Below are 17241 nucleotides of genomic sequence, written 5' to 3'. Positions count from 1 at the left end.
ACATTTCCTAATGTCTTTATACAAACTTTTCTAAAAAAACATTTTAGAGTCGACACGAAAAAAGATTCAAAAAATAATTACAAGTAAATGTCAATTATGTTGTTTACATCTAAATTCGAAACTTATTGCTTATCCACCCCAAATAGTCTTGAATGGAGAAAACCTCCTATATTTAGCCATTTCTGGTACCATCCAATATCATAGATTTTTATATAAGCTCATCTCCCAAATGTAAAAGGTTTATATGTATGTTTTAAGGAATTTTAAAGAATTTTAATGTTAATCATTTTCCTAATCTTTAACTATTTCATCCAACATAAGCATAAACTCGGAACTCACTGTAATAATAATAAAAAAAAAAAATTATCTTCATAAAGTGATAAAACTACCACTTGAGATGCTCAACTAAATTTAAAATTTGACATAATATTGCAAATATTTGATGCAACTAACAAAAGAAGTGTTCACATTTAAGGTTTAAATTTTTGTTTTTATGAGAAGAACAATCTAATGTATTGATAGTGAGATCAAAAAGATTTTAACTCATGACACATTTGAATTGTGAGACCAAACATACAATTGAATCTATCGAGAGAATCTTATGAGTTATGATACAAAGATCTACCTAACTGTGTGAGCCACTTAGCCACACATGCTTATGATACAAGGATCTAACTGAGTGACACCCGAAAAAGGTTCCGCGAGAGCGAATCAAACATCAATGTCAACTCATACAATGAGTGTTTTGACCTCAACAGAAGGGAAAAAACACACACAACAAAAAAAAATCTAAACACCAACCTAGTGAACGTTGACGTCGAAACCAGAGATGAAGGGTAGAACCGGTAACGATAAATGAACATCTTATACCCGTGGTGGGTAAATAATGGTAAAGTGAAGAAAATGTTGGTTGACCAATCCCGGAGATGAATGAAAGTTTGGTATAGCTCTTGTTATAAATCAACCTGGAGATGGAAGATAATCTTTGAATATAGAGAAGATTGCTTGACATTAAATGCTTGGACTTGAAGGCTGAGAGAACTAGAAATAGACCTCAAAACAGGACTCTGGAGTCTGGACCACGGATTTTATGCCGACGGCCAGAAGAGGAGGCGATACCTGAAATTCAGATTGGCTCAAATTCCAAGTCACATTTTTGGTTTTAAATGATCAAAATAGTAACCTCTTACTTATAAAACGTTGCTGATACATGGACTTGTTTATTGTAAAAATTGGTGTATTTCACTAACAGGGCATGTCGTGTTGTAGTGGGTTTGGCCACGACGAAAACCCAAACCTGCACCCTGCAGTCCTGCACCAATTTACATTTCCAAACCCTTTTGTGGCACTCGCCTCCACCGGAGAGCACCACCCTCATATATCTGGTCTTACAAAAAAAAAACCCAGCCCATGCACTATTGTGGCAATGGTGTGGTGGTGGTGACCCCTCCCCTTGCCCTTATAAACCGGGCCCAAAATAGCAAAACAGAGCCAGACCAGGACTGATTTTATACTTTGTGGTTCTCAGTCCATTACATGCCTGAAATTCAGTTTTGAGACCAGCTAAGTTAAGCTCCAAACAGCTTGAAACCAATCTAGAACCAGAATTCTGTTCTGCCATCTCATTTACAAAAATACAGTTGAAATGCATTTCATATATCATATATGCCAATAGTAACTTATAGTTGTTTCAACTTTCATCAACATTTATTGATCAAAACTATGTATATCCAATATTGATAATCACCGTGACATGAACCGATGTACTGCAAACCTCGTGAGATTAAATCTACTTGTTTCCTTATAGGAGCATTGTTTTTGACTCCCTGAACAAAAATTTATTTCATAGTATAGATATTTTGTTTTGCAGCTACTAGTTTTTATTTTCCAATGTATAAAATAATGCATTATCAGGTCATCAAACTGAAGGTCTCCTGTATGCTAAAATATCACATAAAGAAATTCCTATAAGGATGTCTAGACTCTAGATCTTCTATTAGCAGGTGATGAAAAAGAAATATACTTATGGGAACAAACAAATTAGTCATATTTTGTGGTTCTTAACCCCTAATAAGTAGCCAGATTATGTATTTTGGTTCTCAGTCCACTATGGTACCGAACCAGTTCTCACAGAGGGCCAAAACCAGAACCCAAATGGTATACAGTCGGGATCAGAGTTCCCAATTTCTGAAGATCATTATTTGGGTTTGGTGCAGTTTTGGCCCGAGGGCTCACCCCTACACATGAGTTAAGCTTCCACTAGTGCCCAAAGACTAGAAGTGAAAACCTCAACCTATTTATATGACTAGAGGATGAAGCTGGTCAAGCAAGTTAAAAATTGGCGACAAAGTGTAATCATTTGCTAACCATTTCCTAACGGCCAAACTGATAACCTACATCAGCATCTCAAGAATATGGTTTGTGTAAATGATGGGGATCCAATGTAGGTTCCGGGTTCTATACCATTTTTTTTGTACAGTTTCTGTAATTATATTTAATGCAGCAACTGGAAGGTGCCAACAAGACAGCTAAACAGACCCTAAAAAAAACAACTTGAACTGTTGTAACATCACCCTAATCTATTACCCATCCGATGGATACCCACTCTAGTGTTGGCTTACAAAAAACATTCGCATATTTTGATTGCCAAAAAGACGACCTATTTGTTGCATAAGAATTCAGATGCGTAAATCTGTGTGTTCTCAAGACTGCATAAACATTTATTAGTCTCAGAGAATTTGAACCAGAAATCCAAACATTGAAACCATAGAGTATAGGCCATTAGGCATAGATAACTAGCTACAGCTACTTTTACATATAAGACAGCAACATGAAACATGCATATCAAGGCAAAAACAACAAAAAGTAAGCTGGTACACTGGCACTCGAGATACAAGATATCAGATAACCGAGAACAGATCTAGACCAAATATGTACTGTTTATATCATTATCATTTCAGATAAAAAATTGTGAATCTTACATTGATGTCACCAAAAGGTGCTAGTGTTTGACAAAACATATCGTATACATAAGTAATTCAAAAACCTGAAAAAGCGTACCTATCTGGCAAGTTCAGTCGCATAACAAGGGTTATACCAAAAATAAAACTATATGAGCAATGGCCCATATCTTGCCGACTCATGAACTACTAAAACTCTGTCAACAGTTCGTTACCATCGATGCCGATTAACTTCCCTATAATCATCATATTGAATTCTAGCATTTTTATAATTTCTTGTGTAGTGTTCACCTTCTCGTTTCCTACAACTAATGTTCGACCCCCAACCACTTCCATTATGTCTTTGACCACCTTGACTGTTACCAACATCATGTTGACCACGCCATTGACCCCGGCCAAAAGAACTACCCCTATAATCTCCCCTTTGTCTACTAGGAGCTTGATTATTAAATTGGTTCCAATGCCATGAGTTATTTGCACCACCACCCCATGAAATATCATTATTTCCAGAATTTCTTCCAGCATCTCCCCAAGTAACATCCTTCTTCCATGAACTACTTCCATCACCTCCCCATGTGTCATTTATTTCTTTATCGTCTTGAGCAATTCCTCGCTCCCAAGGGTCAGAAATATTCTTGCTTTCAGAATTATTGGAACAATCCCAACCCTGCATCTTCTTATTTGAACCAACATTTTCATTATTTCGCCAGGTATTGTTATTATTTAATCCCAAAATGCATCCAGGACCAAAACCATCATTTCTCTTTTTAGCATTATAACTTTCTAGTTTCTCTGCCTCGTCAGGATTAAAATATGCTAAATCCAATTCCTTCACTAAATCAGGATCAATTTTGGGATCCCAGTCGATTTCTTTATTATACATGTCTGGATCAGGCCAAGGGACATCAGCGGGGATGTCATTTATCTTTGCCCAAAACCGTTTCTTTGCTTCACTAAATGCCGATTCACCAGCTGAATCATTCCACTTCACTACATTATCGTAGCAGTGCATGTACTTTTTAGCGTTGACAACCCTTTCCCATGAAATTCCTACTGAAATGCAGAATCTTTCTTCCCATGGTAGCTCCGCATTTTTCCACTCTCCTGTTGAGATAATTAAGATTAAGTTTTACTTGAAATCTGTAAATATACGTAAAGCATGTGCACATAATTGATTGAATTATATATAGATATAGGTACATCAACAATAAAGGTGACAAAAATGGGTGAGTGGGCTAATTGAGCAAAACGTGACAAGCCGGCCGAATTGATTTAGAAACACAGGTTTAGTCCATTCATTTAAAAGTTTTCAAATTACTAATGTGCTATTTGGGATTACAAAATCTATATTCCATTTTGGGAAGTTCTAAGCAGTTGAATAAACTTTGAGCAAATCTTGGTCCATATCACCCATTTGACATATTACTGTTTTACCCAACATACTAAATTCACCCATTTGAACTATTAAGGGATCAGATAGAACAAAAATCAACCCATTTAGTTATAAAGCATGCGACCACTAATTACATCCATGTAGAATCAAACCTTTTAATCGCAATATTTTAACTCATTACAGCACCAAAATTGAAGTGATAGTTGATACAATTTCCAAGTAAAATGAATCCCAACTCATGAAACACATAATATTTTGAAATATTTATTTAAAGTATGCAAAAGATATGTAGGAAAACATTTATTCAAGTGATACGGATTAGCACATTAGTTACTGGATACTCCCTAACTGGCTAACTCTACTCAGGGTGTATATACTACATATTACAAAAGTTGCCAATGCTGAAGATGCTTCATTTTGCTTGCTGAAAAGCATCTTTTCAACATCTTAATCTGCTTGACTGTTCATGTATGTTAAATTTTCAATATTCTAACATTTCCTATAGAGCAATTAAAGACATTTAGATTTTCGTGTTCCTTATTATTTAATCTTCGTTTTAGCAATTTCAAAAAGAATACCTAACTATATTCATGGATATATCCTAAAGATATAAAATGAGATGTTCCTATTATAAATCAACAGCCAAACTTAACGGCATAAGCAGTTGATTATACATATACATTCCTATTGCCAATAGGCTATTGGAGCTTTGGAGCTTCTTAATATTTAAAAGGGAGAGTGTAAATGATTGTACGATAGTATAGACGCATCAACACCTTTCAATTGTTGAATAATTATTCAGCATCTTACAAATCATCGACAACGCTTAATCTTCTATTCTATTACCAAATCCTCCTATATGCAAACCTTAGGACCATCTCAATTTAAAACCGTAAAAAACCTACTTCATAAAATCAACCACTTACGCTACACATTTCACATTCTAATAAAAAACTTATATTATATCTTCAAACATGTAACCTCATTACATTATGGATTTTGCTAACTTAGGCTATGATTAACGCGAAAAGAAAATATTGTACATGAAACTTAACTCATTGTTTTTAAAGGCGATTATTTTTTAATATAATATGTTTTTCTACGCATTAACCATAGCCCTAATGGCATTTCCTACCTCCAATTCCATTAAAGCAAGCAACTTTCTTTCAATTCATGCATTTACTTTACAATAAACCAAACCCTAAACCCCAATAATTAATCACAAATCAAAACACAAAATCAATCTTGGCAATTCAACCATCAAAAAAACTAAAAAAAATATGAACTTTATCCAATCTAATACAGATAAACCTACATAATCAAACACCCACTAACATAAATCAAAAACCCACAAAAAATTACATGAGAAATTAAAAAAATAACATAACATCGAATTATTAATAATTATAAATAATGATTTAATTACCTCTAAGTTTAAATTCAGTATCATAATAAGTAGGTGGAGATGGGATTCTTTGATCTCGATAATAATTTTTGGGTCTCCAAGTTCTTCTATAATTCCATTTACCCATTTTCTTAAAATGTTTTACTTATAATAAAATTGTTTGATTTATTATTATTACTAACGAAAAAATATATACTCGTATTATACAGAAGAAGATTAAAAGAAGTTTGAAGAACAGGGAGTAAAAAAGGCTTTTAGAAGATGGGGGGAATATGGTAACACACTGACTATGTGTTTTCTTAGTTTCTATGTAACCCCTTGGACTACTCATTTTTCATTTTTGGTCCAATGTATACAATTTTATTTTTTTTTAAAGCGAGTATTAACAGGATGCCTTTTCATATATCGAGCTTTAATTTTTAAAAAAATCTGTTATGGGAAAACATATATCTCTATTCTTAAAATATTTTACTTATACCAATATTTAAACATAAAAGTCTCTCAAAATACAAATTCACACATTGATGGTATAAAGGATTGAAGGTATATATACCAATAAACCACATGGATTAACTAGTTAATTAGGACCAAAAGGCCAAATGAACAATAAGATGAATAGACCACATATCAGATGAACCAACAAGATAAATAAACCAACATATCAGATGAACCACGACAGATGGACCAGTAGTTGAGGAGAAACTCGTTATTGTCTAATAGATATAAATAAGCGGAAGGCAAATGGAAGCCCAATACTCGGGTAATGAAACACCCTCAAAGAAAAATACTCTATTATTCAAAACTAATACTATATATAGGCGATCTTAGGTTCTCATTTATGACACTTCAAACTAACCATATTTCACTATTGAATTCTCTCATATATGAAACATATACTTATTCTCACGCCCGAGCTTAGTCAAAGGAGGAACCATTCTCCTCCTTTGACGAGGCTAACGATGTATTTCCTAGTCACAGGTAGCGTGTTTGGACAAGTTTACTTGGACCCACCGCATCATCTTAAGAAGGAGCTCAATTTTTTTTTCTCAAAGCTTTTACAAGATTAAATTACAGTTTTCACTTTTAACACTTGTGTATTAATTAATTCTGTCTCAAACTAAATGTTTACTTTATGAGTTAATTTATTGATCCACCTATGTTACCTTTAATTTTTTGTACTAACATTAAAGTTTTTTCTTTTTAAATATAAAAAAAGAACAAAGTTAATGATATAATTTAACTAACATTATGAATTTATGATATGGTCGTTACGTTTTTCTCCGATCTTAGTTTTTCTAGAGCTGATTAATGATGATGGGCTATTAATGCGAATAATTTTCTAATGGCCTGTTTTGTAATGGGCTCATGATGGGGATGATGTACATGGACTGATATGGATCAAAGTGACATTGTTAAATGTTAATTAATATTGCAAACTGCAAAATTTAGTGCGTGATCTATTTCTCTCTAGTTTATGGAAGCTTAGCTAATCCTGAATACCAGTTTTTAACCAGAAAAATATAAACACAACAAAATTGTTTGTTTAGTTAAACGAACATAAACATAGACGTATTTGTTAGTGATTGTTTGATAATTTGTTCATTCTTGTTCATGCATTTATATTTATTACTTTATTAACATATACCCGCGTAATGTGGCAGAAACAATCACTTCATCTCCGGTAATAAATGGTGATGGTCATGACTTCGTATCACAACTCGTTTTGCATCTGTTTTTAAACCTTGTTTAGTTTAGCATATATTCATTCTGTTTTATCGATCACTCAAGTCAAGTGGATATGGACGATCAAATTCATTCACCAAACTTGGCGAAAATGTGAATAAATAAAATATATACAATATATGAGGTAGTTGAACAACAAACATAGAATTATTGGCTTTCTAGACATGCCATTTCGTTCTTACCAATTAATAAAGTTATCTTGCGGTTTCAAGCATGATGGGTGGCTACCTTATACTCGAGACTATATCCCTCTTTAGTATAAGATATTGATTGATTGGTACATAACAATATATATCTATAACTGATAATTATTTGACTTTTGTATCACTAACTAAAGAATATTGCAACATTTAAATATTAGCTAAATAATAACTTATTTATATATGATTTAGACAGACCAAAAAAGAACAGTTCAAAATTGCACTAATTTTGAAAAGAAGGGGAGAAATTGGTCACCAGAGATTAATGAAGAAACGTATATTGTCATTACAAACATAGCATAACAATTAACAAACAATGTGCTTGTATTCACTTACACAAAAGAAATCAACACTATTCAAAATCATAGTATTCAAAATCATACTTTCACCAAAAAAATGAAATACCTATAACTTTAACTAACAAACCAATGTTTCAAAACTAGAATAAAATTGCAGAAGTAACAGTTTTTGTGTCTATGATTTTAACTATAACTGATAATTATTTGACTTTTGTATCACTAACTAAAGAATATTGTAACATTTAACTATTAGCTAAATAATAGCTTATTTAAATATGATCGATTTAGACAGATCAAAAAATAATAGTTTAAAATTGCACTAATTTTGAAAAGGGGAGAAATTGGTCACCAGAGATTAATGAAGAAACATATACTGTCATTACAAACATAACATAACAAACAATGTGCTTGTATTCACTTACACAAATGAAATCATCAACACTATTCAAAATCATAGTATTCAAAATCATACTTTCACCAAAAAAATGAAATACCTATAACTTTAACTATACAAAACCAATGTATCAAAACTAGAATAAAATTGCAGAAGTAACAGTTTTTGTGTCTATGATTTTAGAGTAAACTCATCTCCTTTTTAACCATTTGGAACCCACCAAACTCTAATACTTTTATCAAGACTACCACTATACACCAAAAATCCACCACCAATATTACTTGGTGACACTTGTAAACATTTTATTGGTCCTTCATGACCATTCATTGACCCAACTTTAGTCAACCCATTGACTTCCCTTTTCCATATTCCAATACTCTTATCTGTTGACCCAGTACACAAAATCTCCCCTTTCATACACATGCACAAAATAGACATTTTATGTGCTTCAACTTCAATAACCAATTTCCAACTATCTACTAACCAACCCATCACATACCCATCTGACCCACCACCATAAACCACCGTACCATCACCGGAAACCACCACTGCGTTCATCGACACGTCCTTATGACCCTCAACAATTCCATTCAAGAAATGTGACCCGTCAACTTTTTGTCCCCAAGCTTTAATCTTTCCATCAGCAGACGCCGAAAAGACTCTTCCTTTACTAACGATTATCGCGTTTATCGCGTCGTCGTGTGCTTTTATCGATTCTAAACACTTGAAATCGTTCACCCTCCAAATCTTTATAGTCCTATCCCAAGAACCCGAATAGATTAAATTCTTATAAACCGTTAAACACGAAATAGTATCGGTATGTTCGATCCATAACCGTTTATGATTCCTTCTTGTTTGAATATAATTCCCATTTTTCATAAACTTTCCAAAATAGTCCTTTTTCGTTGGAATTGTTTCCACAAGTTTGAATATATTTTCAAGATTTCTTGAAACTTTCCAAACTCTGATTTTTGAATCTTGATGGGCTGTCAAGATTTTAGTCCCGAGTGTCACTAACGCCTTGACGGACCCACGACCGTTTCCGAACGTCGTAAACAACCGAAAATCAGGTTGTTGCCAAACCATGATTTCTTTGCCATGAGAAGCGGTTATGATGAATTCTCCACATAATGCAATGCATGAAACGGATTCCGTGTGATCCGTGATGACGGATAGGTTACGGTGGGAGACCGCGGTGGGGATTACGCGGCTGGGTTTCGTCGGAATCTCGTCGGATTCTGTGCTTGCGTCATCACTAGTACTACTTGTACTAGTTCTTGAAGGTGTTTGAAATTGGTTTGAAATTGAGAGACTCTGCATGATGGGTGTGATATATATTGATGTGAAATTGGATGAAATTAAATGGGTTTTGATTTGTTGAAAAAATTGGATAAAAAAGATTGAAACTTGGAAGAAAATGGGTTGAAAGAAAGGTGATATATAGTTATGATATACAGAGCAGGATCGATGTGTATGTATCTGTATATATGTGTGTGGGTTAAACTGTTGATTAATACATGTCATGTATGAGATATAGACACGTAATTATTGTAACACTAACTAAAATATTTATATTTCTGGGGTTGGTTACTGGTAAGCCAATATATGTTTATATATAGCTGTTTTTAATTTATACATTGTATAATTACGAGTATTATTTTGTATCATCATGTGTATCTATACTTCAAACAACAGTTTGTGTAACTATATATGGATTATAATCAAGGGCCATTTTGTGGGATGAAGGGTGTTTTCTTGGGATGAATTTATAAAATAAAGGTGGTTAAAAAAAATATAGTAAAGGTCTGTTTTTCTTTTTAAACATTAAATGACTGAATTGATAAAGTGGCTAAATGGATAAATAATGTCTGTATGGATCGGATTAAGTCAATACAGCTGTTTTTTGTTTATTAAGTAAAAAAAAAACACTTTTGATAACTTAATGGATTAAGTATTTTTGATTAAGTCCCAAACACACACTACGTACGTAAGAATACCATGTTTAGTTTGTGAATATTTGATCAAATTAAAACCGGAGGTAAGCTTAAAAATTACGAGTACTAATGTTATGGATTTTTAAGTTAGATTTTCTTTTGAACGTTGAATTTTAAGTTAGCTGACGCCTTGACGTTGAATTTTTTATTTTATTTAAAAAAAAAAAAAACAGTAATACCGATTACAGAATCAATCAAGTCATAGATAATGTTAACCCCAAATGGACTCGAAATCCAAGCCCAGTTCCAGGAAAAGCCCAACTAGGCCAGTAACCAAAATGCTTATCGTTAGAAATCTTTATTTGAATCAACTTATTCTTTTACTTTCAGGACTAGTCAGAAATCTACTAAACGACTTTTGAGTTTTGACATCATGAGACTAGTTTAACAATCTAACATGACAAACATTATTTGCCTATTTGGTATTTCAGTATTTGTCACGTTGCTGCTTATAACGACATTTGTTATTGGGCCAAACTATATTTTCTTAACCGAATATGCTAGTCCAAGTTAAGCCTCTAAACCTCAAAAACCCAAAGTTTTTGAATCTCTAAAGTTTAAAGTAATTCAATCTATAATCTAATAATACTAATACTAATATATAATAGGTTTTTTCTTTCTTTCTTCGGACTCAAAAACATTATGTAAAACTTTTGACATGATCATAAAAGTACTTCAATGATCAATATCCAAGTTTTTCAATCAATGAACTATATGTAATTTCTCTAAAAAGAATATTTGGACAATACTGGATATACTAAAGCATTCTAAAATTTGGGTTCAAACAAGGGCAGCAGACAGAAGCTGGTTCCATGTGTCTGGAAGGCCAGCAACACACCAATGTGTGCAATCCATTCCCTTGAAAGCATTGAAACTGCTTGGATGTGCATCTTTTCTCAATTGTGATAATCTTGTTATGTTTAGCAATGACACTGGCTTTCTAATGCCACTCAATACTTGCTCCACCACCATCTCTGCCATTGGCACGCCTCCTAGATATGTTGATCCTTGTATCGGGTCCGTTTCTTTTGCACAATTTGTTACCCCTGGCTTGTTCCATTCTTCTCCGCTGCCCAATTTTTTATTTAGATAGTTAGCATCTATATGTAAAAGCTCACCAAAAGAAACTCAATGCAAGTAATAGCTACTAAATGGTTCATGTCACATGGGCCAAAAGTTGCTCAAATTGTTTTTTTTTAACAGCTAATTCGGATCATTGACAGACCATTTGAGTATTATCGTGTCACCAGTGTTACCAACTGATCATATTTCAATACCACAAGAGGAAAACCTCCTGGCTCAAATTGTACTTTTAAATTCATAAAACTCAAAGACGTAAACTAGTATTAATTGTCAACAAGTATTTTTAGATGGTCAAGTTAAGAAATGTTACTTGTAATGGGAAGGAGAAATTCCTTGGAAAAACACTTTGGTTTTCTCTGTGTCTATATTTGAATCTATCCAATTCCCCCAAGTCTCTAAAGCCTTGCGAAAAGCAGCCATCCTATCCATGTCCTTTAGTATTTTTGAACCAATTTTGATATAATCCCATCTGCATCATACCAGCAGAGTAAGTGAAACTATTAATAACTATAGACTATAGTAGTAATCAATCACATGAGAAATAATCATACATACGGTTGTTTTTCTCCTTCTCGATACCACCAAAGCCAAGTATTGAAGACCAAAACGTCGTTCTCCTTCCATACATCTCCATCCGTTATGCTATCTAGTTTCAAAACCCGACCAACTTCTTCTTCTGCAATATCAACCAAGTAATGGGACAAGAAAACCGATATCGAAACTCCATAGTCCTACACATAGACATTAAAAGTTACTCATTAACTATGTAAATCGGTCATTTTTATATGAAAAAAATGTTAAGTTACGACTAGTAACCTCGAATGTGACTGTTGTAGTTGAATCGACGGTTTTTTCAGTGATAATGGCGTGTGGTGGCAAGGCAGCATGAAGAAGGCATACCATAGACTGCCATTGATTTCCGCTAATCGAATCTCCAATGTACATTATTTTCTTCCCACTCATTTTTGTTAAGAATTTATCGGCATCGAATCTGCAGATTAAAGTTGGAAATTAGAGGTGAGTTTAGTTAAATTAACCATCTAAATCTTTAACATAAAACAAGATTGAATGTTCAAATTGGTTCCGTATTGGGTGAGTATCTACACACCACAATTTCAAACCAAACTTAATCAAGAAGACGTCATTAAAAATATTACATATTGAATCATCATTGATAAAATTAAAGGTTTTCTTATATTATATTTTCTAATTATTTTTTTCTTGAAAAGCAAATCATTTTCTACTTTATGAACTTCCCATTATTTGAACCTTAATTTTTTTCTCTGGCCAAAATCCTACCACCAGCCCCACATAAATGGTTATGGTTGGCCGGTCGGCAGACTTTTTATTATAAGATTAAGGTTTTTCTAATGTTAAGATAATTTTATAGGTGAAGTTAAATAATTCTCAAACTTTAAATTAAAATAATATTGACTTTTTTATAAAAATGTTGATATCTCACTAACTTTACCGATAAAGTTAATCCAACTTTAGATTATCTTTATACTTTATTATTTGTACGCCCTTATTAAAATTATAGGGGTGGTATTGAAAGTTTAGAATGTTAAGACATGCAAAATTACCAACTTACTCTTTCCCCTAAAACAAAACACATAGTGTACATCCCTCGTTCTCTCTTTCTCTCTGCCAAAACAACACACATACAAAACACACACCCCCTCTCTTTAATTATTTCTGTCAATATCCACCGCCGCCGTCCATCATCACTAACACCCCGTCAATTTCCAACAAACGTCTTGTTAATGGTATCCGCTGGAACGTGCGAGTACAATGCTCGTATATAGGTACCATGCTCGTATATTAAAAAAAATAATCGTTTTAACTTTTAGACGTTTCAGCATTTTCACTCTTTGAAAGAAATAATTAAACACAAATATGAAAAATAGATTTTCAGGAAAAAACATTATTTTGTTTACCTTAACAATGGCAAGCAGCCAAGCACCAATATTACTAAGAATAGTAATAAATCTACAACATATTTTAACCATGTACAACAAATGTATATATTATACTGCACAATGTTTTATTGTATAAAACATATATTGTTGAAGATGACTAAATATTATTATAGATTTATCACTCCCTTTTCGTTGATATTAAATTTGATGTCAGTACCGTCTTTAAGGATATAAAAAATTTTCAGGGTCTGGCTCGAAAATAAAAAGTGGACCTCTAATATAGCGGTATAATAGCATAGTGTTACGACGATAAACGTTTTCGACTATAAAAGACAAAGTATGACAAAACAAAAACCTAGTTTATATTATTAAGTAAATCGTGTAGCTCTTCTTATATTTTTTAGGCATACCTAAATAAAAAAAAGATTAACATTCATAATATTAATTAAAATATGTATAAACTGTATGACAATAATAATAAGCTCTACAAATGTTAATCTGTAAAACTTAACTAAGTTAAATATTTAGAAATGAAGAATACCTATTAAGCAAAAAACGTCGGACAAGCCTCCAAGAATACCACATACGACGTTTTATATATGAAATGAATATGAATTGTGATTTTTGGAAATAGAGAATTAGGGAAACAGAAAAGATGTCAGCCTGACATTTTCAGGTCTATAGGCTTTTATTTTTTTTTATGGTTAACAAGAGTCCACGTATTTACATACATACCAATCCAAGGATTTCGAACGAAAATATATGGCACAGGATAACACCACCAGGCAAAAGTCAACCCCACAAGGGCATTAGCGGCGACATCGCCGTTAATACTCTGACACTGACAGGGGGTCCGCTAATTTTTTTGTCAGATTTACCATTACAGACATGGGGGCCAACACTATTAGCGGCGACGTCGCTGTTAATAGTCTTCCTGGGTTGTGTTACCCCTTTTGACCTGGTGGTGTTACGCTCCTTGAAATATATACATATATATAAAACTTCTATGAAAAGCTGTGGGCCTCAAAGAAAAGCGAACCTGGATTTCTAGCAACACTTGAGCCATGTTATAGGCGGCTCTGTTTGATGTGTTCGTCTACTTTTAGTTTATACATACTGATTAGCACATAAATTCATTTTAACAACAAATTTATTTTAACCAAACACCACATGCATAGTAGTCTAGGAACGTGACAAGAAGAATAATATTATTTTGACATATATATATGCATTTCACATTTTCACGTGAATATAGTGACGTTTCAAACAAGCCGTATACGGAAAAGTAAAATTACATTTTCTTTTCTTATTTGTTTGTATCAAAGTAGAGTGTTTTTCGTAAAAAAGATTTGCTACATTTAAGATCTTACTTATAATAATATATGTATTAAACAACTTCCATAAAAACGCACGATATTAATTACTTAATTAACTAATTACAAGCTCTCTCGGCTTCTCTTTGAGATCTATAATATTATTATTGAACAACTCATCTTTCTGATTGGTTTGGTACTTCTAGAATAACTCACCTCATGTCAATTGTAAAGATAAACAAGTAGAAGATAAAATCTTGCTTAAAAGTTCCGAACTTTACTATATATGAGAATTTGGATTTCAATGCCTTGCGTTATTATGTCTTATTTTGAATCATCATAATAATGATAAAATAATAATAATGTCATAATGTGTAGTAAAGAAAACTTTGTCCGTTAAAAAGGTATACTATACGTCCAAGAACATTATATGGACTTGGATCTCATTGACATAATAATCAAAGATTTTCCGGTTGTGAGTGAGGCGATAATTATTAAAGATTTTTTCTTGAACGTTTGTGTCACGAGACGGATAGTCGTTACATCCACATAGGCAGACAGTTACTAGCGACCGATCCATGAAGTCAGGGACCACAGGGGAGGGAAAACCCACCAATTTAACTACTACAGAAAAAACGACGTTAAATTTGAGGTAAAACCTCACTTGCTCAAACTTGAACCCTGGTCTCCCGGGATCCAAGCATCATTGCAGGATTTTGGAATGCCGCAGGACTTTGAACCCTGGTCTCCAAGGCGATTATTATTAAAGATTCACTTTATGTTTATGAAGGCTTTTTGTCGAGGGTATCTAGTTCGATAAGTGATGAAAATTGAGATTCAAACTTTGGTTTATTGGGTGTTAATCTAATACTCGTATAAAAATATTTTCCTAACAATTTAAGGAAATTAACACTGGAACGCATAATATATATAATGGCAAATTAAAACAAACTTCAATTAGGATCTCATAATTAGCAATGGGCATAAGTGCATAACATCTAAAAGTTGATAGTGAAAGTAAAATAGATTTAAAAAGGCTATTATATATTCTTAATCAAAAAGTAATTATCAAATCTTACTCACATTCCATACATTAAATTGAAATCAGAATCCAATGAACAATGTACCTGGGCAAGTTGCAATGTGTTGGCTGCCATCTAAACTTGAGGTAGTTTAAATCAGAGCGACCATATTTGATGCAATCGTATTCCTTTCGAATGTGAGGACATTTCGAAGAATCATACATTGGATACGACTTGTCGTAAACCCATTTCCCTTCATACATATTGCACTTCTCACAACCAAATGTTGTAAAAAGTAATGCACACAAAACAGAAACTGCAAACCAACATCCTCGTCTTCCTATCCCAACAACACGACCCATATATCACAAGTCCCTACACACACAAAAGACACAAATATATATATAGTTTATGTTTGTGTGTATGCAAATATATATGTTTTTGTGTCTTTATATATAGTTTGGATACATAGACAGATCAACAGACAGAAAGAGATTGCTTTTTTTGTTTATGGAGGGAGCAAGGTGATCTGGACCACTACCACGTTTGCATATTAACGCTAGCCTTTTTATTTATTTAACATAAATTATGAACACAATATATATTGCTTTATAACCAACATCTTTGATTATAAGACTTTATGAAGGTTCATTAATTGGCTGTTGTATTAGTTTTGCTAAATTAAATGATTATCATTTATATCAAGGGATTTGCTAACTAATGCCCTTAACTAGTGCACTAGGGGCACTAGTTAGCAAATCCCTTATATCAATTATATGTTAGTATAATACGAGTAGTTCATATATATATATACACTAGGTCTTTTACCCGCACAATGTGCGGTTATTTAAAAATATAATTAAATTAAATGTTGGTAAAGTTTACATTATAGACGTCAATAATTATTAATAAATCGCGGTTGTTTCAATCATTAAAACCTATAGTGCCATTAATAATGATTAAAATTATAATGATTAACATATATAAACTTAATTAAACATATTTCAAGTTCTAGTAATCAAATTTTGTCATAGTTACTTAATACAAACACATGTAAATATAATTAAATCCTTGTAACAAATTAAGTAACCGAAACAAATTTTGTAAAAATATAAGAAGATTTGCCAATCTTGTAAAAATTAACAACTTGAACTAATAAAAAATGTAGTAAACATAAGAAACGGATTGTAACCCAAGATCAAAATAAACAAATTGCATGTAATCCGATCTTAATTTTGCAAAACATAATATACAGTGAAGTAAGAAAACAAACATAATACAAATTATTACCATGAAAATTTGACATTCATTTTATTAGCATTACAGCCATTTGTAATTGATAAAACCCAAGATCTAAAGTAACAAAGAGTTAAGCAGATATAAATTTTGAAAAACAAAATATATGATGAAGTAAAAAAATAACAGTTATTATCATAAAGATCAGTCATTCATTTGTTTAACATTGTATCCATCTGAAATGATAAAACCCAAACAGAAAGTTAACCAATCCTAATTT

General features: G+C 32.6%; 3 protein-coding genes across 3 annotated transcripts; all 3 read right to left on the bottom strand.

Moving 5' to 3' along the window:
- Positions 1 to 2934: 2934 nt before the first annotated feature.
- On the bottom strand, positions 2935 to 6067 carry LOC122597950. Its single transcript, XM_043770546.1, has 2 exons — positions 5780 to 6067; positions 2935 to 4064 (listed from the first exon to the last, which is right to left on the bottom strand). The coding sequence occupies exons 1-2, from the start codon at positions 5883 to 5885 to the stop codon at positions 3172 to 3174; spliced, it is 999 nt and encodes a 332-aa protein (XP_043626481.1). The 5' UTR covers positions 5886 to 6067; the 3' UTR covers positions 2935 to 3171.
- A 2528-nt stretch (positions 6068 to 8595) lies between these two features.
- LOC122597275 (protein JINGUBANG-like) lies at positions 8596 to 9714 on the bottom strand. Its single transcript, XM_043769889.1, has one exon. It carries the CDS (start codon positions 9712 to 9714, stop codon positions 8596 to 8598), a length of 1119 nt encoding a protein of 372 aa, XP_043625824.1.
- A 1272-nt stretch (positions 9715 to 10986) lies between these two features.
- Positions 10987 to 16098, bottom strand: LOC122598261 (protein trichome birefringence-like 38). Its single transcript, XM_043770861.1, has 5 exons — positions 15831 to 16098; positions 12288 to 12462; positions 12027 to 12202; positions 11782 to 11940; positions 10987 to 11457 (listed from the first exon to the last, which is right to left on the bottom strand). Exons 1-5 carry the CDS (start codon positions 16085 to 16087, stop codon positions 11169 to 11171), a joined length of 1056 nt encoding a protein of 351 aa, XP_043626796.1. The 5' UTR covers positions 16088 to 16098; the 3' UTR covers positions 10987 to 11168.
- Positions 16099 to 17241: the final 1143 nt, after the last annotated feature.

The sequence above is a fragment of the Erigeron canadensis genome, chromosome 4 (genome assembly GCF_010389155.1).
Source record: "Erigeron canadensis isolate Cc75 chromosome 4, C_canadensis_v1, whole genome shotgun sequence".
Taxonomy (NCBI): Eukaryota; Viridiplantae; Streptophyta; class Magnoliopsida; order Asterales; family Asteraceae; genus Erigeron; species Erigeron canadensis.
Note: the sequence above shows the minus strand (reverse complement) of the source record. Positions and strands in the feature narration are given on the sequence as shown.

Coding starts and splice junctions, on each gene's coding strand:
- LOC122597275 (XM_043769889.1), bottom strand. CDS start 9,714: ATGCAGAGTCTCTCAATTTCAAACCAATTTCAAACACCTTCAAGAACT.
- LOC122597950 (XM_043770546.1), bottom strand. CDS start 5,885: ATGGGTAAATGGAATTATAGAAGAACTTGGAGACCCAAAAATTATTAT. Junction 4,065..5,779: donor TACTGAATTTAAACTTAGAG/GTAATTAAATCA, acceptor TTATCTCAACAG/GAGAGTGGAAAAATGCGGAG.
- LOC122598261 (XM_043770861.1), bottom strand. CDS start 16,087: ATGGGTCGTGTTGTTGGGATAGGAAGACGAGGATGTTGGTTTGCAGTT. Junction 11,941..12,026: donor CGAGAAGGAGAAAAACAACC/GTATGTATGATT, acceptor GGTATGATGCAG/ATGGGATTATATCAAAATTG. Junction 11,458..11,781: donor ATTTCTCCTTCCCATTACAA/GTAACATTTCTT, acceptor AAAATTGGGCAG/CGGAGAAGAATGGAACAAGC.